At 34.4% G+C, this 25,341-nt stretch overlaps 1 protein-coding gene across 3 annotated transcripts; it reads right to left on the bottom strand.

The window, feature by feature from the left end:
• Positions 1–845: 845 nt before the first annotated feature.
• LOC129002165 (uncharacterized) lies at positions 846–24,959 on the bottom strand. Of its 3 annotated transcripts, none has more exons than XM_054429768.1 (13): positions 24,889–24,959; positions 22,890–22,998; positions 21,004–21,190; positions 17,002–17,137; positions 15,360–15,574; positions 11,019–11,079; positions 8,581–8,709; positions 7,801–7,904; positions 6,519–6,696; positions 6,168–6,250; positions 5,169–5,235; positions 4,627–4,651; positions 846–3,088 (listed from the first exon to the last, which is right to left on the bottom strand). In XM_054429768.1, exons 2-13 carry the CDS (start codon positions 22,924–22,926, stop codon positions 3,054–3,056), a joined length of 1,257 nt encoding a protein of 418 aa, XP_054285743.1. In that variant the 5' UTR covers positions 22,927–22,998; positions 24,889–24,959; the 3' UTR covers positions 846–3,053. The 3 variants fall into 3 exon arrangements, with proteins under 3 accessions (XP_054285743.1, XP_054285744.1, XP_054285747.1); XM_054429769.1 differs by having other exon boundaries at positions 6,519–6,693; XM_054429772.1 differs by lacking the exon at positions 22,890–22,998 and having other exon boundaries at positions 24,889–24,943.
• Between the last annotated feature and the right edge of the window lie 382 nt (positions 24,960–25,341).

Raw genomic sequence — 25,341 nt, 5'->3', positions numbered from 1 at the left:
CCATCTGATTCTTCGGCACTTGATTTCTCCAATTACATCTGTGCTATTATACAGTTGCCTTAATTCCCTATTGTGTCTTATTCTCCATTCTCCTAGCTCGAATATTGGTCCAAAAATCTTCCTTAAAATTTTATTTTCGAATACTATTAGTTTCTTTTCATCTCTTTTATTTAATTTCCAGGTTTCTGATCCATATAGGAGAACTGGGCAAATTATTGTTTTGTACAGCCTGATTTTTGTTTTCCGGGACAAAGATTTTGATGAAAGTAATTTATTGCAAGTATGAAAACATTTATTTGCTGAATTTATTTGGCTTTGGATTTCTAGTTCATCAGTATTTTGGTTGGATATAATTACTCCTAGGTATTTAAAACTGTTGACTTTTTCAAATGTATGGCCATCAATTTCTATTGGTTCTTCAGTATTATCCAGGTATCTTGAAAAGTGCATGTACTTAGTTTTTGAATCGTTTGTTTTTAGGCTATGTTTTTAACCTAATAAACATGGGAGAACTAAAACTAAATGTGGGTTTTAAATGTCCAGAATGCCCCAGATTGGTCGCAGATTTTTGAATCTTAAAAACGGGATCTCCTTGCTTCACATATTCAGTTACTGAAATATAAAATGTCACTAAATATTTACGACGCAGCTAACTAACCCAAATGGTTAAAAGAGGATTCTTAATAATAAGAATTATTGTGAAGATTCCAGAAATAACATCATTGATACATTTCTAATTTAATTATTTAATATAATTAGGTTTTTTTGACGATCAAGTAATAGTTGGGTAAGGATGTTCCAAATGCAAATCAATTGGTAACAATTCAAAATACTTATATATTGACAAATTGACAAGAATTCAAATAGTAACATGGATGTGTACAGAAAGTCTTTGATGTACATTAACACAATTACAATACAATCTTCTTTTATACAATACTGCAAATATTATATTACATCAAATGATCAGTTATGGCTTTTGATATTTAAAAACACCAACATAATCCTCACTCCCTTAACTTAAAAAATTACAAATATTCACTTGTTCGATCGACAAAATTGTGAAAAAACCCCTTTTAAATTCTAAAAAATAAAGTAACAAATACACCACCCTTTAAATTCTCAATAAAGCTAAATTAGTGTCTTTTATTTGATTACTATTTCCTAAGAATTAAACTACTGCACACACCTTAATAAGTACAATAAATAAATCATTCTTGTTTACCACCTCAAAACTACACTTCATGAAGACATTTTAAATTATATTTCTTTATTGATTTATGTTTGTTCTTGTATACAGCAACTGATATTTTTTTTATTTTATGTTGATTGCTTTTAGAAAAACAAAAATATATATTAATTTGTAAATATTGTCTAAAATGAGATTCTATTCTACAGAGAACTTATTACTAATTAACTTACAAATAACAATTTAAAGCTCAAAGAACACAATTTGAGTTATACAGTACGGTAACCCCAATTTACTGAATCAACATTTTTTGGAGAATTAATAAATATTTAAATTAAAATCCATACGGATACACACTGCACACACAGATACGGATATACAACTGTCACAGATGATAGGCTGAAAGTGTAATGATCAAACAAAAGATGAGGACCACAATGAATAAATCCAGCGTAGAAACTGAGGAAAGTAATGGCTTCCAACAATTTTTTCAAAGAGAACTATATGACCAACATAATCATTTAATTTTTGTACTGTTTGAGTGTTGAATGAATATATCCATTTTGGGCCACCCTGAACCAGTTTTCGAAGTGATGTCTGTGTGTGTGTGTGGACGTGTACAGAGCGAGCTACAGACCACACCTGTGGTCCGATTTTGATGAAATTTTGTATACTAATCCACGGTACCTCCAGGCTTTTTTTCATTTTTTTGAAATTTTGATTTTTAATGGGGGTTTCCCATAAAAACCCATAAAATAACAGAAAAATAGGATTTTCTAAAAAATGGCCTGAACGATTAATAGCCTATGATATAGTCCTTTAAATTCTGAACAAAATTGTGCAAATCCCATTTCCGTAAAAATTGCGGTTAAAAAGTTATTGTAACTTATGTTTATTTTCCCATAAAATAAAATAAAATAACGGAAATTTGGATTTTTTGAAAAAAGATGGTTTTGATCAAAATATTATGTTATGGTCCTTATAATTCTAAAAAAATGTACAACCCCCCATTGCTGCAACAATTACAGTTCAAAAGTTGATGCAACTTTTGTGATTTTTAACTATAAAATATCATATTTACTCCCATTGCTTACCCATGATAAAAGTTGTTGACAAGCTTATGGGAGAAAGTATGTGTCAGAATGCTGATACCGTTTATTTACTTATTAATTCAAAAGAAGTCAATCTATTTTCAAAAACAGGATTGGTGCTTATTTAGGTGTTTTGCATGTAATAAAAATGAAAGATCATATGAAAACCACCTAACCATATTATCTACAGCTAGGTATCACACAAAAACACTACAGTTAGGCCTTATTTCGCAACTTGTTTCAATAGTATTTGAAGAGTAAGATTTCAACAAAATGTATTATGATTATGTACAACTGTTGCTTGTTGATATTAACAAAAATAATTGTATAGTAACTTTCAAAAATTTTAACTGAAACAAACAAAACACTCTAAGGTTTGAAAAATCAAGTAAATATTTAAGATGACGACATAAATTGGTAGCCTAACTAAAAACGTTCAATCATAATTCTTTAACAATAATATAACATGTAATACAAACTATTTCTTTGGTAAGTTCTGCAAAACAAGTTAGGTCTATAGATTAATTTAATACAAATAAATTTCTACAAAATATGATATGTCTTTTAAGAATACAGTACAAGTCTTTAAATGACCAGACAGTTAAAATCACATTCTTTAAGCCATGTCTACATCACACAATGTTTACTTGGCTAATTAGGTCAATACTGTGATTTATATGTTATTGTGTCAAGAAGAATCAAGGGACCAGTCTAAATTGTAAAGCCAGGTCATTGTAAAAGAGCAAGATATTTGTAGAATCATTGACTAAACACTAAACAGCAAAATGTGTCCTCTTGAACCCTTGGCCTAGAAAATACAAAGTTTATTTAGTATACTTTTTGGTTGGCTTGATTTCAATTTATGATTTAAGATTGGGGTTTCTTTAACAAACGGCCTACTTAAGTAGTTGACTGAAGATAAGTAGGAATAATTGTGGCAAGTGCACAAAAAACTAAAACATATACAGTAGACTCCCTCTTATCCGGACTCCTCGGGACTGAGGCCAGTCCGGATAACGGGTTTTCCGGTTAAACCGACGTCCCCAAAAACTCATTAAACGGACCGTTTAAATGCATACTGTATACAGAATTTGACTTAAACTTAGGGGAGCATTGTTAGACACGTGATTGCTGGTCTGGAATCTTTCCCACGTCGTTTCACTACCGCCCATTTCCTGCCGATCTAGTCCGGTTAAACCGATATACTGATAAAAATTGTCCGGTTAAAGAGATGTCATTTCCGCTGAGTGTAGTCCGGTTAAACCGATGTCCGGTTAAAAGGTGTCCGGATAAGAGGGAGTCTACTGTAGAACCTTTCCAAAGCTATAGTAATCCCTTCAAGGTATAGGAAATGAATTTGGCTAGCTTTGCAATGCTTAAAAGAACAATATTTTACTTTGTGTCACTGTTTGTAAATGTCAGTACAGTAAAAGGCTGCTAATCCGATGCTCCAGTACTTTCAAAAACACGGTATCAGTATACAGGTCTAAAAACTTTTAAAAATTCCGTTTGAAGCCATATAAGTGCGTTCAACAGAGTTGGGAGTGATCAGCAAACAACAGGAGTGATCACAAAAGTCAGTAGCAATCTGAAGAGTTGATAGCAATTGGCAGACGTTTGTAGCTAATCGGAAGAGTCGGTAACGATTGGAAGAGTTGGGAGGGATTGGCAGACATTGTGAGCGATCGGCAAAAGATCTAACATAAGCAGGATATTCGCTCGTCTTCCAATAACGACTGTTTTTGTTTTTGATGATGTATAATAATCCTGCATTTTTAATCATCTGGTATCGCCAAAGTCCTGAATGTGCTGGCTTAGCAAGCGTCTAATATAATATTGATCTGTTATATGTTTGTGAAAACTATTTTCAAAATGAGGAAATCAAATTTTATCAGGATTTGATATGAATAAGAAATTTTGGATCTTGTAACACACTTCTAAGAGTGGGATTTTGAGATTAATGGGGTAATGCTCTGTGATTGAGTGATCTCATTTCTTGTGTTAATTGCTCTGACAGCATTAACTTTAATTCCTTGCCTGAACTGTTTTGTGGATGTCTGGGCTAGGTAACAAGAATAAACAAAACTGTATTTGTGGCTGGTAATTCCATAATAGTCTTGAACTAGGATTATTTTGTCTGATAGAAGGTCTCTGATTTCCTAAGAAGTTATTGAATTACATTTATATTGGATGGCTTGAGAAGCCACGAAATTTGAGAGTGATATTTCATTTGCTGAGCAAAAACCAAAATACAGTAAGACATCTCAACAACTATCAACAAGCAATACTGCTATCCATATTTGAACCATATAACTATTGTGAAGAATAAATGGATAGATTGCTTACCTATGCTCGTTAGAGTGTAATCAATCTGTAAACAAAATCATTTTCATAAATTATTGGTTCTTTATGAGGGGAAGATACACTGAATTGTTTAAAGTGGATATTTCATTACTTAAATTGAATAATATAGTAGGATAAAGTAATTGAATCCTTAATGAAAATCAGGTTACATGAAGGTGAATAAATGTAACCTAACTTACATAAATGAAAATATTGTGAATAATAAATGTATTTACAAAATATAGTGAATCATATTGTAGAATCTACTTATTTATAAAAAGTCAGCACCATTCTAGGATGCCACTGAATAAGGGGCCAAACACTGATGTAGCCTAGGGTAATACTTGGTGGTTGCATGTATGTCACTAACACAGACAGCAGCTATGTGTAAATTTATCAGATTTCTCTCAGTCATAACTGATTTTCAACATTTTTTCGTTTTTTATGAGGAAGGATTTTTCATTTTAGAGGAAGGTTATTAAGCTTTCACTTTGAAAACTCTTTAAAAAAGTTTTTAGAAATGTGCTTTAAATAAAATTTCTTACCAGTTCTTGACTCTCTGCATGAAATATGTGGCAAACAAATCTGTTGTCAGGATCAATATCTCTGTCTCTGAAAAAAGAAAAAACGAAGATAAGAAAGGTGATTGGTTATGGTTAATTAGGCTAATAAACAGGTATACTTAGCTGACTTGTTTGTTTTCACTTTTCAGCTATAAAAAATAAATTGCTTGTGCAAACTTTTAATATTCAACCAGATTACCTACTCATAGTTGATTGTCACTGGGCAAAACGATTTAACACAGAAACATTTTATGGTTGACTTGAGTCTTTTCTACTTAGGTTCATGCGTACTGCTATTCTTCTCCTCTGCATTCATCAAGATTGAGGGAGGCAGCTTCTTTTTCTTTTTTTCTGGTTTGGTTGTTTTGTTTCTAGTTTCTGGTTCTAGGGTTCTTGCAGTTTCCTAGTCTATGCTGTGATAAATTAACGTAATTTTTTCTTCTAGTAGGTATTCTGGTATGGGTTTCAGTTCGTTTTATGGGATCCAACTTTATTGCTTGAATTATTACTTCAACCAAGTACAAGGATATTAATGTGAGATTTTTAAAGAATAGTTTGCAGTGTTCTTGATAGTGGAGATTATTTAGAGTTCCTATTGCTTCTTTTTGTAGTACAAAAATTGATCGGAAAAGGTGTGTACTTGCTCTAATGACTTTGGGATACAGTAACTATGTAACCATATGCTATAAAATTAAATACATAAAAAATAGAGGGTGATAAGCAATTAACTTTGATCATTTAGAAACCATTTAAGGTTTACCCACACAAAATAACACATAAAATCACAAAAGGGACTCCTTTAAGAAACAAAATATAAAAGTGTTTCTAGCACCACAAGATCTTTCACAACTACAGTATTTATTGATTTGTGATCCATCAAGTATCTCATTAATCAAGATGATGCACATTTGCAGCATTCGGCATTTTTGAAGTACAGTTAAAGAATTATATAGAATTAATTTAATATAGACAGAAACTTACTCTACAATGAAAGCGAAGTAGTTTGGCACTTGAACAGTACAGCCACATGACGAGATGTGCATGTAGAGATGCTTCATGAGCACCTGCAAGACAAACATGCATCACAACTACAGTAACGATATGATATATCTACGGCAAATTACCGTTACTTTTGGGTCAACAATCATACCACAAAAATAGTACAACATTTCAGTAACTTTGAGAACCAAAGTGACTTTCGAAAGCCCTGAGGGTGGATTTATTTCCTGGAGTAAGATCATTGTGTCTAAAAACACATCTAGGAGAGAGAACTTTTATTTTTACAGTATTAAAGTTTTTTTTTATTACAAAATATATAGATTGAGATGATACCTTGTTGTCTTCCCGCTTTGTCACAGTGATGCCCATGTCTTGACACTCCAGACTGACTGCCACACACTGCTGTAGTGAGGTATCTCCCAACAGCTGGTTGATGGCTCTCCTGATCTCCTTCACATCTCCTCTGTCAGCCGTCAACACTCGTCCCATATATGTCATCGTCCGCTGGCTGCTACAACATAATTATTTGTTTATTTCTTTCTTTCGCATCAGTTTCTAGCCTGGAACTGTTTAAAACTTTATTTGGGGCTAGGCCTGGAGGGTCATAGTATTTTCACAGAGCCATTGGTTATTGGCGGGATTTGAACCCAGAAATTTAGAAACCGAGGTGTCGCACTTCACCACTCGTCTAGCTACCCACTACAACATAATGTTGATGACATCACAAGTAGCTTAGCCTGTTTTTCAATGTCACAGATTGACACAATTGAATCAGGTTTATAAATGAGCAAAATTGTAATACTAGTTCTTCTGAAATCACACTAGATTATTATAAGCCGTTACTATGATAGGTACTTTTGAACGTATGTACTGCCACAAAAATGAGAGATTATCAGGCTTCAGCATAGCTTCTACTATTGAAAGATGCTTGCATGTGGGAATTTGAGTGTTAGGAATAAAAAGCATTTGTAGCTACTTCTAAACTTTAAACCTGCTGTTATTTATTTTTGTGCCCCAGCAACCAGACAAGCATGAAACCTTGAGACCTATTGTCACAAGGTGTTTTCAATCTCAAATACGAAGAGAGAAATATAAGTACAGTAGAACTTCAACCATCCAAACTCTAACTGCTTACAGAAATATTTAAAAAACCTAAAACCACAGTGATAAGAATTGTTATTAAAGAAGGCAAAAGCCGAGATCAAGGCAAAATTCTAATCTCTCTCGAGGTCAAGTAGACACCATGACTGACTCCCACTGTCACAGAAACATTGTCATCCTCATAGTTTTATGGGGATCGCGGCAAAATCTTGAATAACATACACAGTCTAGTTGACATCATCATCCTCTCACATGGTCATAGAAACATCGTCATTGTCTTCCATGATCAAGGCAAAACTTTAAATATATCAATTCAATTTATTTATTTACGGCAAAAACCATTGTTTAACAAGTACCATGCACAAAGATACAAAGTTATAAATCAGTAATAGTACGTGCTCACAGAAGAATTAATATGCGTTTGAAACAAAATAAATAAGACTTAATAATAAATAGTACCAATTGATTCGGTTAATTGGAGTTCTACTTTATGAGGAACTATAAGTAAACTTACTCTTGATTGTCTTCACAAGTCTTCTTCAACAGTTGGTTGGGGCTGAGGCCAGCCCTGCGTAGAAGAGGCACTAAAGGTCCGTACAATCCTTCTCCATGTCTTGCCTGGAACAAGAAACAACAGATGTTACATGCTAAAGAAAAAAAAACTTGTGCCATTCCATGTTCCAAGGTATCTTCTGCGACAATCTGGGTTTACATTTGAACATTTTTACAAGTAAGCCCCCTAAAGAATAAAACAGTACAGCCACATATTATTTACCAACTTATAACACCTCTCTTGCCTTTTTCAAAGTGTATTCAAATTCATTGTGAAGAATGAATAAAATTAATGCAGCATTTAAATCATAACTAAACTAAAGAGAATAATTGTATTTACTATGATCAGTCTATAGCACGTGCAGTAAAAGTGGTCTTTAATCTGATAAGAGTTCTTCCTATAAATTAAATTTCTATAGTAAATAGAACATGAGTTTAAGGAGAGCCTTGGTTAGTTAGAAAGTACTAGTTCAGCATGGACATTCACCAAATTTAGTCTTAGTGTGACATAACCGTGAAAAATCATGTTTAATCCATCTTCCCCTTCCTAAATCATAAAAGCTCTCTTCTCGGATGTTTGTGTTATTTTCACAACTACTTTTTACAACCTAACTAACCATAATCGTCAAGTTAAAAGGGAATGTTGTAAAACGTAACTCAAAAGCTAAAATATTCTAAAATACCTTAGCTCTCTTAAAAAAATTTTGATTTTTAAATGGCGTAGACTAGGCCAGACATTTACCTTGACTACATATGCTGTGATAGGATGTCCTGCGTTTTTCCTGAGCACCTGTATCAGACAGCCCTGATGTCCTGTTGATATCACAACACCATTGAGCTCATCTAGAACATCCCCCACTTCTATCTGATCCTGCAAGAATATCACCACAATTTAGAAACTATTATTTTTGCAATTGCCTGCTGGGTTAGTGATCCTATATTAACAGCAGAATAAGTTACTATTATTGCATTTTTATATCCAAGTACATTACGGAAAGCAAGTCGTCTTTCTCATCAAAATATCTGTTGTGAGTGGAAAAGAGAGTGAAAATTGTGCATTGTAAATATTTTTACAAATAGATTTTAAAAAGAGTGATTGTAGATAAAAACAAGTATAAATATTAAATATCCAAACAACAGTTTGATTTCACCTCCTACTACTGAAACATGTTTTGAACACAGAAACCTTCATTCATTCTGACCCCATTCAAATGGACTTTACCTCCATACTCTGTGACAGCCATATGATTGAAGTTTGTTAACATTTTATTCACCTAAGTTAGGAATGAGCCACTTTAAACTACACATCTTTGTTGCACAATTGACAATGCTTTAGTAAAATGGAGCTGTCTGTTGGAATGTAAAATAAACTAAAATAAAATAAGTAATTTACTTGATTTTTTTCATACTTAATTTAGATTTTCCCTGTAAAAAAAGTTTCACTATTCATTTTATACAAGGGGTGGGCCTGTTTCAGTCAATACCAAAACAACACTGAATCTTTTGAAAGATTAAATTTAATCCAGATAACTAAATTGGATTAATGTTAGATGATTTCCAAAATAATGAATCCATATTAGTGAGGGTTTAATGTTATACAATTTTGTTTTTCCAAAGAAATATAATATTTGTAGCTAAAACAGCTATTTAATGTCCTATAAGATTGGCTGAATGTTACATATTCACTGAAGCTTTATTTGGAAAAAATCTATTTTTATTTATTTAGGGGCCTATTGTTTTATCACACAGCCACAAAAAAATTATTCCTCTAAACAATTAAATAGCTAATAATGTAATCAACTACTAATCTTTATTGGACAACAAATTTAACTTTCCTTAGAATTATATGTTGTATAAATGAAATAAAATTTAACTAAATATAAAACATTGCTAAGTAAAAACTAGAAGTGTGAGGATACCAAAATTTATCGATTCTCGATACCAATACCGATACCTGAAAAATCTATTTTCAATTCTCGATAGCAATACCAATTTTTTCATTTTACAAAGTTTCCAAGATGGATTGGTTATACTACACCAACCTTTCTTGAGTCTTTATATGCCCTTCACAAAGAAATTGAAGGGAATGTTTTTTAAAATTAGGAAAACATTAAGGTAGTGATGACAAATTCTAACTAGACAAATCAAGGTTAAAAAACCCCTTCATACCCTAAATAAATACTGTATCAAAGGTAAATAAATATCTTGCAATCAAATATCAAAAAGAAAATTTTATCACTAGAGGAGTGCCAGCCTGATATTTTTGATCAAGCCAATCTCGAAATATCATAAAAATCAGGACCATCTACTGCACTCATAGAGACACCTTCATCATCTTCTGCGATCTCTGCAGGAACCTGAATATCTTTTTTAGTCACGGAAACACCATCACTGTCTTCTGCGGTCACAACATAATCACGAATATTGCTGAGCCGCAACAGAAACATAATCATAATCACCTTCTTCGCCATGAAACCTTGAATATCTCCTGCTCTCATGTAGATAACATTGTCTTCTGAGATCACAGCAATGTCCTTAATATCTCCCAAGGTAATAGAAACATCACCATTGTATCCTACAAAAGCAGCTAAATCCTGAACATCTATCAACGTGGTGTGGTGTTGTATACATCATCGACATATCCAACGGTTACGGTAAAATCCTGAATATCTCCTGCGGTCTTGTAGTTATCATGGTCTTCCACGATTGTGGCTAAATCGTAAATATCTCTCGCAGTCACAGGATCATCAGTCATCAACTTCCTCGATCATGACTTGATCATGAATATCTCCCGCAGTCGTGTGGACATTATTATTGTCTCCCACAGTCAAGCGTCATCATCCTCTTTCACGATCACGGTCAAATCCTGAATGTCTTCTGCGGTCACGAGATCATCATAATCGACTTCAGTGATCGCAGCATGATCATAAACATTTTCTGCGATCAAGTAGACATTATCATTGTATCCCGCAGTCATGCAAATCTCATCGTCGTCATCAATAATTGAATCAAAAGGGTAAATTTTTGGGAAGTAGGATCTTAGGAGACGTGTCGGGTATTGGTATCGTCATTGACTCTTGACAATTGATTCTAGATTCCGATAGAAATGTCAAAGAATCATTGGTATCGAGAATCGGTATTAAGACTTGACACATCCCTAACTAAAAGCAATTAACTCACGTCCTCAGAAGCTACGCTGTCTGGTAAAACTTCTACAGCTATTGCTTTCCCCTCGATAAACCTGTAGTAGACAAGACATTGATCAAATATGTGGGTGTAAGGTACCAATATTTTAAAAGGGGGTAAAAACGTACCATGAATAAAAATGCACTAGGACTTACCTAATTAAGTATTTAAACACATACTCACACGATATATCTATACTTATAAATTTCAAATACCATTCACTGACTCACTGACCACTGCATCTCAAAAACCATAAGAACTCAGGAATTGGCATGGAGGTTCCAATCAACCTCTAGGTGTGCAAAAAGAAGGGTTTTCAAGAAATTCCATCATGGCGCTGCCCCAGTGGCTTTTAAAGTTCCCATGTTATCCTTATGGAGAAAAGATTTAAGATGTGTTTACATTTTGAACACATTAATACTTTTGAATCTGCACTATTAATTAAGGGAACAGCTGGTTATGTATGGTATTACATAAAATGAAAATATTTACATTATTTTTGTGGCTTGAAATAGTTATTTGTGTAACTAGTGGTGAAAGTGGCACTTTGCTGCACACGAGAGCAATGTTTACGCACGAGCCGCAGGTGAGTGCGGAATGATCTCGAGTGCAGCAAAGTGCCACTTTGCACTCGTGTTACACATTATATTTTTCCTACAGTCACTATAAAGCATATAAATAATTAGTCTTTCAAACACTATACAACACGTTTTAAGGTTCAGCTGGCAACACAAATAGGTGCCCTAGAGAAAGTAGTACCCGCGGTCTGTATCACTCCGCTATTTTTCCTCGGCAAGAAATGTGCTCCGCGTTTTGAGAATATAGTTCCGTATGTTTTAGCGAATTTCCCTATAGGGAAGTAGCTATTACCGTAGGTGGCACGGTAAGACCTAGACCCGGGACCGATTTACTTTTTCATTTTGATGTCCCCAGAGGCCAAAAACACCATTCGTTCAAATTTTTATATATGTATATATATATATATAGACTTATATATATATATATATTAAAATTAAAACATATATAACAAAGTACCCTTTTCAAAAACTTTGAGAAAAGGGTACTTTGTTATATATGTTTTAATTTTATTATATTAGTAGCCCTAAAAATGCAAGAAAATAATATATATATATATATATATATATATACGTCCGTGAACGCGATAACTTGAGTAATTTTTGTCCGATTTTGATGAAATTTGGTTTAAAGGTGTAAAGCGGGATAAACTTGAATGAGTTCGCGAACCAGCACGATCGGACCATGGGAACGGGGCTTTACGGGGGGTTTTATGGGGTAAAAATTGGTTTTTCTCACTTTTGACCCTCAAAACACAAAATTTCCCGATTTCTCTTTAGACCTTTTTAAAGAGCTTTAAAAAACAAATAATTTAGTATATAAAAGTATTTTTGTTCGATTATTAGTAACGGAGAAAATTAAAAAAATTGTAAATTTAAAATTCCCATGTTATTCTTATGGAGAATATTGTCAAATGTTGTAGTTTGCTTGTTTATGGATATATTTTGATCAAACTTGGCAAATTTATTTATTTTGTACTAAGCTATCAATATTTTACTCAAAAACACACTTTATTAGTTTCCTTGTAGCAGCAAACCTAGGTACTCGTTAAACCTAATGTTATAAAAATATATTTAACTGAAAATCAATTCAGACAAATGGAAATTCGCTTAGTCGGCAGGTTTGCTGCGGCGGGGGTATTTGTAATTTAAAGTGGTTTCCGCGCCTAAAAAAAAATGCGTTAAAGGTATTTTCTTGTTTATTAAGATCGTAGGAATGGTTTAAAAACGTTTAAATGAAAAGTCCAGAAAGTTCAGAAATACCTAAACTATAAACACGAAATGACAGGTTAAATCGTAGTTATAATAGTCAATCAGCTGCTCATAGTATTATTATCTTTAAGTGTTGCCAACCTATTTCCAAGCGTACACGGATTACGTGCATAATAGAACCACGCTGTTTTGTGTTGTTTCGTTGGAATCCTGATGTGCGGCAAAGTATAAACCGTACGGCAAAGTATAAACCGTACGGCAAAGTATAAATATGCAGCAATTAACAGCTTTCTGTACTATAAACAGTACAAGGGAGCCAACTTTGTCGGGTGACTGTAGGAAAATGTGTTTTACTGCATAACAGATTTTTAATAGTTAAATGAATAAAAAAATCAAGTGTAGGCCCTACTCAGGTTGAACATTTAACTTAATAGTTTAAATTTTCGTGAGCGAAGCCACGATGGGTTTGCTAGTTTATTTATAATAACACTCGGAACTCGGAACCAACCTTCACTTGGTGTTCAATTCACTTTAAATTGTGTTGACTTGATAAACACCATTTTACAACTAAATGTGGTAAGTGTGGTTAGTGGGGGGGATGGGGTGTAAAACAAATTTTTTTAAAGAGAAAGATCGACAAACCAGTTCCCTACTTTAAAATTAAATTTGTTGTAGAACACACTTTTTACTTTCTCCCCCTATACCATATATGGAGAAAGTATTGTTTTCGTCAAAATTTTCGAGTTTGAGTTTTGAGTGGATATATTCGTTTTGGGTCCCCCTGGACCCAAAAAAGTGGTTTTCAAAGTGATGTCTGTGTGTGTGTGTGTGTGTGTGTGTGTCTGTGTGTCTGGATGTGTACAGAGCTAGAGACTACACCTGTGGTCCGATTTCAATGAAATTTGGTATGTAGGTCCTAATCCATGGTATCTCCAGGCGTTTTTTTCATTTTTTTGAAATTTTGATTTTTAATGGGGATTTTCCCATAAAAAACCGGAAAAATTGGATTTTCTCAAAAATGGCCCGAACGATTTTGATAAAAATTTAGTATGTTGTAGCACTTTAAATTTTGAATAAAATGGTACAAATCCCATTTCTGTAAAAATTACGGTTCAAAAGTTATGGTCAAATATGTTATTTTCCCATAAAAACCCCATAAAATAACAACAAATAGGATTTTAGAACAAAAATCCTGTTTTGATTTAACATAGTAGGTTATGGTCGTTACAATTTTGATAGTTTTTTAATTTTTTAGAAATTTGTATTTTTTATGGGAATTTTCCCGTAAAACCCCATAAAATAACTGAAAAATAGGATTTTCCCAGAAATGGCTCGAACGATTTTGATAACAATTTTGTATGTTATATTCCTTTATATTCTAAACAAAATGGTACAAATCCCATTTCTGTAAAAACTACGGTTCAAAAGTTATTGTAAATTATGTCATTTTCCCATAAAACCCCCATAAAATAACAGAAAAATCGGATTTTCCCAAAAATGGCCCGAACAATTTTGATAAAAATTTTGTATGTTATAGTCCTTTAAATTCTGAACAAAATTGTACAAATCCCATTTCCGTATATTTACACCACTTACACATATAAAAGGTTGTTGAACAACTTATGGGAGAAAGTATGTGTCAGAATGCTGATACCGTTTATTTCATATCCGTTTGTCCTTTAATTTTTTTTTATTTATCACTGGGCAGTGGGCATAGTACTACATAGTGTTACATGGTTACAAAGTCTTTTGATAAATTTTTTAATTGATACAGTATGCTACTTACTTTGTCAATTCAGCTATTTAAATAAAATGAACCTCTATAAACCTTACGGTGAACCTAAAATTAAATAAGCATGCTGTATTATTAGGGGTCAGCGGGATCCTGATATTTTTGGGTCAGGTAGGGCCACCAGCTGGCTAGAGAGGTCTGTTTGGACCAGAAATATTTTTGGGCCAAGCTTGGGTCGGCTCGAGCAAACACAAGACTTTATTAATTTTAATGATTGCAGAAAGTTTTTTGGTTTTAATTTTTTCAATGATGCATGATCAAAAATCAACAGTTTCTTCACAATAGCGGGTGATGTTCACAGTTTTGACATGACTGAGAAAGATGTTCTGAATTTTGAAGTGACCATGGAAGATACTCTAGATTTTTCTGTAACTGCAGAAGATGTACTCAATGTTGTTGTGACTGCAAAAAATGCTCTTGAATTCACATCAACCGCAGTGGACATTCACAATTTTCATGTGACTGCGGATGATGTTCTCGATTTTGCCCTGACCTCAGGTGTTCATCGATTTCATTGGAATGAAAGAGATGATGCAGGATATTTTGTAAACCGAATGTAATATCACAATTATTATTTGTTTATCAATCCAAAGCAACCTGATCTTTGCCTGTAACCTTATTACCATATCACATATAACCTGACCCTAAGTAAATAAGTATGGTCCACAGAACCCTAGAATTATCGCTAAAAAATTGACAAATAGTTAAGTTAAACAAACAAAGGGAAGAACTTTAAATTCAACATATCGCACTCACGTCAATGATAGTCCAAGTTGACTGGCAGGTACAAAAGTGAGTTGTCTGGAGGTGGGCAGCTCCCAAGATTCATCCAAGAATCTGGCATTGTCTGAGTCCAATGAGAACCTCAGTCTACAAGGCAACAACAGCACTGACAGCAATATCTGTGACAGGATCTCACTTCCCAACACAGACTCTCGTCCATAGAGGTGCTTGAACTGGCTGGTCTGTAGCTACAACACATACACTAATAGAGGTTGTCTGTGTCCAATGAGAACCTTAGTCTACAAGGCAACAACAGCACAGACAGCAATATCTGTAACAGGATCTCACTTCCCATTACAGACTCTAATAGAGGTTGTCTGTGTCCAATGAGAACCTTAGTCTACAAGGCAACAACAGCACAGACAGCAATATCTGTAACAGGATCTCACTTCCCAACACAGAATCTCGTCCATAGAGGTGCTTGAACTGGCTGGTCTGTAGCTACAACACATACACTAATAGAGGTTGTCTGTGTCCAATGAGAACCTTAGTCTACAAGGCAACAACAGCACTGACAGCAATATCTGTAACAGGATCTCATTTCCCATTACAGACTCTAATAGAGGTTGTCTGAGTCCAATAAAAACCTTAGTCTACAAGGCAACAACAGCACTGACAGCAATATCTGTAACAGGATCTCACTTCCCAACACAGACTCTCGTCCATAGAGGTGCTTGAACTGGCTGGTCTCCAGCGGTCAAGAATTCCGTTTCCAAGGGGTCGTCCCCTATTAAACCCATAGTCATCTATTGATATGTATGGAAAATAGTTACTGGATTTAAAAATTATGTAAATTGTGGTGGAAAGTTCAGATCCCACCACAAGGTCATGAACATTTGCACTATGAGCCTTCTGTTTAGTGACTTAAGATGGGGAAACTTTGGATACTGATCTCAATATGACCATGTCAAAAATATCTAACCTGATTGTAGACATCTTCTAAGACTACCATGGACAATAGTAAACCCTAGGTAGTGTAAAATATGCAGATGTGTAAGCAAAGTTTAGTGTCACAACAGAAACTGATGAATGCCGACTGCCAGCCTCGTCTTGAAATGGTCTCTACGGCCTCCTGCAAACTCCCTTCACCCCTCACACTCATATTTTATGTCTACACACTTTACTCCATAAACATCTTTAAACCAGCAGCAATGGATTTCAATAGGAGTAACCCCCTTCCACAGAATCTCAACATAAGAAGCAATTCAAACTCTGTGAGGGAATAAAATTTCTACATTTAGCTGCTAAAGTAGAATAGTAGTGGGGGGGGGAGGCTGGTGATAGATTTGAACTAGCTTGCTTTGTTGTGATGAGAGCTTGTTGGAAACGATTATTTACGGACCAACCTCGTACATTGAATTATAAAAGCATAATAGTTTTACCGTGGACTATTTTCTTGTATAAAAAATTAAAAGGTCGAGTTTAATAATAAATGGAAAAAACTTTAACTTCAAATTTTTATGACCTTAAAATATAATAGGCCAAAATCTTTCCTTTAGCTTTCTATAAGAAAAAACACAGCTCTCTTAGACCCTGTATTACCCTGTGTTATAGTGGCAACAAACTTGTTTCTATGAATCAGAGTAACAAACATTCTCTGTTGATAACAACTCACCAACAGCTGGAAGGGTATGTGAAGACATCTATTGTTCAGACAATGTCTGATGAGCAGTCTCATCCGTCCTACGTGAGTCCTGACTTTCTCACACTTGCGTACCTTCTCCACAGCCAGCTGGTACATGTACGGGGCCCTGCAAACACATACAGTAACATAACACTTACATGAACACCTTATAGCCGGGCTCACAAGCATGGCTCTGTTTAATGTCCTGACACTTTTTAATTCCTAACTAATCAACAGTTAATTTCTCACAATAAATAAGTTTAACTTTAAAACTAGTCAAACTTAGCCTTGGTCAAACTGTAAATAGGTTAACTTGAGATTTCTCTAGGGTAGGAATAAGAGTAGGTGTTGTCATCACAATCATAGGAGACGACCTTCCCAAAAGCTCAGCTTGATAGTAAACATCAGGTTTGAACACTATTCAACACTAGCTGTTACCCACGGGCTTCGCCCCGTTTGACATCATAAGTATTAATAAAACTATTGATTGGTTAAGTTAACCTGAAATAAACAAAATACAGTAAAAGAAACAAATAATCACACCTGATTTTAATAAGGTAATAAATTGAAAGAATAACAAACAAATAAGTACAGCTAAGGTATTTTTAACATTAGGTATATGAAAAGTTCCCTTTAGAAAGGAATTACGACCTTAACCTCTTCAGGGACGTTTTTTGAGATTCAAAGACATTTGAGATTTGTACGCAAATGAGTACAGATATTAAAATCAAATTTCTGGTTTCGTTTTAAAAGATAATGTAGTAAACTAAATATTATTTGAAAGGCGAAAGCATAAAATATCATAAACAAAAATTATTAAGTGTATATGTACATTATAAATGGGTTTCAGAACACATCAAAATTCGCAAATTCACTGATTCACACATAACCTCACACAGTGTCCCTTTCAACTGAATATTTCGTTGCCTTAGAAACATGTGGGAAGGAAAGGAATCAGTGCTACCAACTTTTGAGAAGTTAATGTAACCAATAGTAACCACTGTACAAATGTGGGTGTTTGAGAATAATACAAACAAATTGAAATAAAGTTAATGTACCCATATGAGCCTTACTCCCTGAAGAGGTTAAAGGGCAATTTATGACATAATTGATAATTTTGCGCAAGGTTTCTCGTCATGACGAACATTTTAAGTATATGGTTTATGGGGGTGTGACTTGTAGTTTTCTCAAAAGTTCATGGGTACTTTTGGCTTTATATTCAACATAGTGTCTAGGGTACAATTTTGTTTCTATGGAAACAAATAATTTACTTATTCCATCTTTGGCATTCAAATTTGTTCAATTTAAGAGCTTATGATAAATCAAGGTAAAGGGGAAAACTAAACCAAAACCAAAACCAGGATCAGAATTGAATGATTGAAAATGAGAAGAGCAGTTGAAATAATAATACAATTCAAGAAATACAGATGACTAACAAATTACCTCAAACTTACAATGATAAGAGAAGAAAATTATAAATTCATTTGAGGTTCAACAACGAATAGTTGCGAGTTACAATAAATAAGAGGAAACATAAACAAAGAGATTTTTTTGTCAAGTAACAATAAAACTGCAGGAAGATGTAAAAGAGTGGATACATACTCAAACTGAAGAAGGATTAAAGAACCTGAATGAACGACAAGGTGCATTATAACTTGCAAAGGAGTGAGCTAAAAAAAAGTAAGAAAAACTAGAAACCTAAGAAGACCCAAAGTCAAGGAGATGAATCAGTTAACAGAAGACTATTTAGTTTTAGTAACTTACATTTTAAGTATTGTACATTAAGTATTGAATGGTATGTAATTTAATTTAGTATTACTCAATAGTATAAAGTATTAAGTATCTTGTAACGTACTAACTAGTATTAATCTGACCGAGTGAGGTAGTATCATGATAAAGATGTCACTTCACATTCGGGAGGTCTGATTATCAGACCGGCCATTCTGAGGGAAGTTTGTATGGTTTCTTTCCTCTCTTAGGCACATGCCAGAATGGTTCCCTGAGGGCCATACCCCGCCAGGCACAATGGAAGATAGGACTTTGTCCTAATTGTGCTTGGTTTATAAAGCACCCTGTAGGTAATAATTTGCATTAAATCTAATATATAAAATTCTCGTGTCACAGTGTTTGTCTCCAAACTCCTCCAGAACGACTTCACCGATCGTTATGAAATTTGGTGTGTAAATTCTGTAGGTATGCGAATCGGACGTAAACTATTTCCCGTTTCGAAATTCTTAAAAGGGCTCCGCCCCAGTGGCTCTGGAGTTTCCCATGTTAACCTTATGAGAAATGGAATTAATGAATCTTAACAGCTGTTTCAATTAAACAAGTTGGTTCTGTTCTATGATGTTCAATAGCATTAAAGTTACAAGGATTACCAACAGGGTGCAGCACTATTATTTCTTTTACATTTATGACAACAGCTAATTTGCAACCAAAAGGTGAGTGAGCGTAGCGAACGAATTTCAACCTGGAGGCGAGTGAGCGTAGCGAACGAGCTAACCTGAAGGCAAGTGAGCGCAGCGAACGAGCTCCAACCTAAAGGTGAGTGAGCGTAGCGAACGAGCTCCAACCCAAAGGTGAGTGAGCGTAGCGAACGAACTTCAACCAGGACGTGATTGAGCGATGCGAACGAGATCATCTTGAAAATTAAACGTAACGGTACTTTCTTTCCATCGGTCTGTCTTAGGGGAAACCTATAACTTAGGCGATACGAAGTTCGCCGGGTCAGCTAGTAAACTTATATATTTATTTTAAGCATTTTCTTTTTATTTTAGTATTAATTTTCACCTTTAAATGGGTTTAAAGTAAGTTGGCTGTCCTACCAGTTACTAAATAAAAAAATCTAAAACATAAAAAATATATTTTTTTTAATATTGAAATATTTTATTACACTTTTAAGTGGTGCTCAATCAGCCTCCAGTAGGCTAATCATAATTTACAAAATCACTGTTTAACATTTTTAAAGACTGTGTTTATCTCTTTTTAAAGAACTTATAAAATAAACACTGAATAATTTACAAAACTATAAACTAGATTATTCTAAAGATATTGTGTACGTTGTCTCTTATTTGCAACAAAAGGTCATTAACTTTTACGACTTCAATATGTTACCAGCACACAACTGTAGTGATTATCTTTCAATTCAAAAGGCATTGTGCTGTTGATAACACACCTGATGACATGACAATGTCACATTTGTCAATCATTTTGCAGGCACCTGATCAACCACAGCCTTTTGAACCAAGTTTAAATAGAAACCCTCCAAAAATATATTTGGTTTTTACCTTATAGGCTTGAATTAGATTATGATTGTGCCAAAAGATAGATGGATACAATTTTATGAATAACTGTGCAGTTAGCATTAGAGGGCCTATGGATATATTTTTTTATGGATGCATAAAATTTGTTAAGAAATCTGTAATCTGTATAGAATACCTACATTAAATTACATATTTAACAGCAGTAAATTTTATTAGTCTTATTACATGTCAGGGAACTTTACTCTTTTAGTCTGTGTTTTAAAATTGTGTCAAACATTTGTAAAACGATTCTTAATTTTCTCAAAGCTGTTGATCTCTGTATTTATTGGTCAATTAAATTGTAAGTAATCTACAGTATGATCTCTGTATTTAACCCCCAGGATGGCAAATTTTATTAGTAGCTTATAGGTCTCTCTTCTAATTTGACACATTTTGACATTTTGTACAATCAAAACCGTTTAAAACCTCACCTTAACATTTGCTAAAACTGTATTTGCAACACAACATAATATTCAATCCAAATGTCTATCCAACAAGATTCACATCTATAAAAATTACAAAGAATAAACCTAATATTTTCTTATACTTGCCTTGTCCTATTTCTATAGAGAATGTTGTGCATGTATGTAAAATTTCAGGAAAACTTTTTTTGTCTACCATGCTCTACAACTGGTGGCTACTTTAACCATCATAAATGATTTGAGCAAAATGAAGTTATAGCAAAAATTACCCGAATTTGCTAAGAGCAAGCCGCTCCATCCAGTTCCATGGTTCAGGATCGCGCCAATAGCCGATGGCATTGATGCGGACCAGCAGACCTCTCTGGAGGATACGCTCCAGCGACTCACAGAACGGACGGAGCGAAGGACTTCCATCTGTGATGGGTTGTGGCACACTCAGGAACTGAACCGCACACCCTGCACATGTCATGAGAACAGTATTGATACAACAAACCATATTGACAATATTGTAACTGTTAGCAGGCTTGACATTATAACTTTTCCTTAATCTCCTGGTAAAACCTGAAGATGAATGTAATAAATTATCAAACTGCTTACATCATCATGTAGGCCTAGCGGAAGTACCCAACCATTGGTATTGGTTACCAGCTGGGTAGCAGAGTGGTTAGGGTGACCCGGGGCAATTCTGGCAGCCAGACGTGAACCTTAACTTTAACTGCTTGTACCGCGGTGAACATATTTTTCATTTTATTTTGACAATTACCATAGTAATTCTATGTTATTCCTCTAGTGTTTTCATATATTTAGACAACAATCTCAAACTCCCCTTAAGGGGGTTTGAGGTTTTTTTTTTGGAGTGTCAGATGCCAGAATTGCCCCAACCTTGGGGCAATTATAGCAATACCTTATATTTTCCTTATTGTTTAAATTGCTCTGACATTGGGGCAATCATGGCATAGGCCTAATTTAGCTGTTTAAGATGGTGTTTTAATTTTTGTTCTATCTCTATTTATAAGGAAGTTGTGAATAAACCGGTAAGACAGTACAAGCGTACAAGGGCCTTAACCTCAAAACTTCTAGCAACAATAAACAATAAAAATAATCAGGCTGCCATAGAGTAATCTAAGCAAAAGGTGTTTACAAAGCCATCCAAATGAACTGAAATGAAACATATTACACATAACACACGTTGTTATACAATTTATTCTTTAATTTATACATTATTTGTATAAAGATATATAGCTGCCATAATTGCCCCGGGTTCTTTGCCACAATTGCCCCATAGCATATGAAAATGGGGCAATTATAGCACCCATTTAAATTTAAATATCTTAAAGGGATAACTGCTATTACTATTTTTGTTCATGAAGTTTTAAGTCTGAACAATTATCTTTGTGTATAAAAAAAAATAAAATATAAAATTCATAGGGGAAAAAAATTAGCCGTGTGCGATGTTTCGATATCCTCGGGCTGTGGAAGAAAGTACTTTTTTAATCGCTAATAAAAATTACTGCAAACATTTTATTTTTACAAAAATGCTTTCCTATATATAGGAGGTATATGCTGAAATAACAAATATTGCTTCACTGATCTGTAAAGCTGAAATTTAAAAAAAATATAGGCCATTGCTATAATTGCCCCGTGCCAGAATTGCCCCGGGTCACCCTATAGTGCTCGCCTACTAATCAAAAGGTCGCCGGTTCGATCCTGAGAAAAGTCAGTAGCTTTTTGATGCTTCGAAACTGGACCCAGCTTTTCCTGATCATTGGGCTTTAAATAAATGATCCTGGCTAATGAAACCGCTGATCTTAGTCAGTAACAAAGCTACAGAGATCATCTCACACCATCTACACTCACCCTTCACTCATATTTGGGTTAAAATACGCACCTAAGTGGCGTCCCCATCTTAACGATTGATAATTGATAATAATAAATAATTGAGATGAAGAATTTGATAATTTGAAGAAAGGAATTTAACAAGATTTTGTAGAGTCTTGCAATACCTCCTTAAAAAACCAATGATACTCCTAAAAGTTATAATCAAACAATCTCATACTTAACTGGTAAGCCTGAAAATTAGAGGACATGCGATTTTTGTGAAACCCAATCTAAAAATCTAATTTACTGAAAGCTTAGCATGGAGAGGAAAACGTACCTTTAAGTTCTTTTATCATAGGATCAGACACTGACATTGTCTAGGTGTTAGTGGTTGTACAAACATGCAGTTAACAGGTTAATTTGTGTGAAGCATTAATCAATGTGTCCTGTAAAAGAGTTAATTGTTAATCGACAATGTAGACAAAAGTGTGTTAAAAGAACTGCATGGAGATATATCAGAGATACATCATCAATGAAATAGTTATTCAATTGCAGCTTGTTATTTAAACTCTTGATACTTAAAACCTAGCAGGCCAAAATTTCTTCTTCTTAACAAGTCTAAATACTAGGGTGACTTGGGTTTCACTGTTGTAAACACAGCTTGAGTTAAACCAACCCTTTATAAGGTGCACTTGCGGAACTTCAATGCAATCTTTGTAACACTCAATCTCAATAACGGCTGAACATATTTTAGCCAAACTTACCAAGACTGTTTTATAAAATGTTTGGTTGGTTAAGACGTAAACAATTTCAATTTTTGATAATGCCCAGGGGGCCTATATAATTTTAAAATAACTCAAAGTTTTTAAATTTTAACATTGGACTTGGTTTTGTGCCATTATGGTTACAAAATAACGACGTAAATGTAAACAAAATAAAGAATCATAGCACATGTTAAAATCAAGACACAACCTAAACACAGTACAAGTAGGCCTACCGGTACAGGGAAAAATTCAGATGATTACCACTGATCAAATAATACAGAGAAAGTCTTAGGTTTGCATTTAAGTCGCAATTTGGAAATGACCACTGATCGAAAAAAAGGTAGGCCTATACAGTCATAGATAAAACATACTTCTTTCTAAGAACATTATTTAACAGATTTGATATATGTGGCTCAATGAGGTTATAACAAATAACATTTTATCTTAAACAATTTGTCGGTGAATCACATTCATGGATCCATCTCATAAATGGTCAGCTTAAACAAGTCCACGACGTAGGAAGTGGTGAAGGAGGTAGTAAAGATTATCTAACTACCACAAACGTTCCCCACACTCCGCACTTCTCGCCTTTACCTCCTTCACCACTTCCTACGTTGTGGACTTGTATATCTAAAAAAAGTACTAAAATGCTATGGAAAGGGGGGGAACAAGTCCACGACATAGAAAGTTGTGAAGGAAATAGTAAAGGCTGGCAGTGCGGAGTGTGGGGACCGTTTGTGGCAGTTACATGAATGTATCTGCAATACTAAAATGCTATGGGAAGGGAGGAAAACAGGTCCATGACGTCGGAAGTGATGAAAGAAATAGTAAATGCTGGCAGTGCAGAGTTTGGGAACCGTTTGTGGCAGTTACATTAAGGTATCTGCAATATTATAACGCTATGGGAAGGAAGGAATACATGTCCAGGATGTAGGAAGTGGTGAATGAAGTAGTGAAGGTTAGCAGTGCAGTGTGTGTGAACCCTTTGTAACAGTTAGATTAATGTATCGGTAACCCTAAAATGCTATAGGAAGGGAAATAAACAGGCCCACGACAGGAAGTGGTGAAGGAAGTAGTAAAGGCTAGCAGTAACTTACTCTGTGAGGGAACATTTGTATTTTGTATTATAGGCTATCTCTAAACATTTTTTGAATTTATTGCTTTACATAGATATTAAAAACCATGTAAAATGATTGCTCCGCTCAACTGGCTTTCACTGCTATGAAAGCAATCCTAGTTATATAGGCCTAATGAAACTGTCATATACCTAACCTAACTAACCAAACTTGCTGATAATGCAAAAATCACATGAAGGTTTACTTAGTAATCGAATCAATAGTTTCATTCGATATTAGCATAGCCCAGTTAAGAAACTGTACCCTTAAGTACGGTAGTTAACGGTTAATTATTATTTAGTAAATATGCATTTTAGGATCTGCATAGTTTAAATAATTTTCAAAGTCGAATGAATCTTCTTTTTCGATTGAAGGAAACTGACACTGTTAAATGACTGTTAGACTATTAATGGAGGGATAGCAAACAAAATTATTAAATATACAGAAAATACATTACCTTAAATTTGTGTTACGACGACTCCATATACTCCAGTCTTCATCGTCAACCCTTCCTTCCCAAAATCAAAATCCAAACTCCAAACGTCAAAACAAAACAGAGCTGTACGTCATACTTGACGTCAGTCATGGGATTGGCCAGCCGACAAGCACTAGCAGACGGACGACGGACAGACTGACTGGACTGAGACTGACTGAATTTTTGAATGAAATAAACTGAAGTTGAAGACTGAAGTGAAGTGAACATCTGATTTAAGTTTACTTTTACTACAGTCAAAGACAAAAAGAATCTACAGTACAGCTGACTGTGCAGGGATTTTTTTTAATCCTCCTAGTTTTCATCATTGTTTTCATCAATGAATACAATTTTCATCTTTCATCCAACAATCCAACTCATCCAACTACTATTCTTAAAGGTTATTACTGATTAAAATAACATATTAACAGGCTACCA

This window comes from Macrosteles quadrilineatus, unplaced genomic scaffold (assembly GCF_028750875.1).
Source record: "Macrosteles quadrilineatus isolate MER2022 unplaced genomic scaffold, UCM_ALF_1.0 Scaffold_9__3_contigs__length_116548681, whole genome shotgun sequence".
NCBI classification, from domain to species: domain Eukaryota; kingdom Metazoa; phylum Arthropoda; class Insecta; order Hemiptera; family Cicadellidae; genus Macrosteles; species Macrosteles quadrilineatus.
The sequence above is the reverse complement of the archived record's forward strand: the minus strand, read 5'-3'. Positions and strand labels throughout refer to the sequence as shown.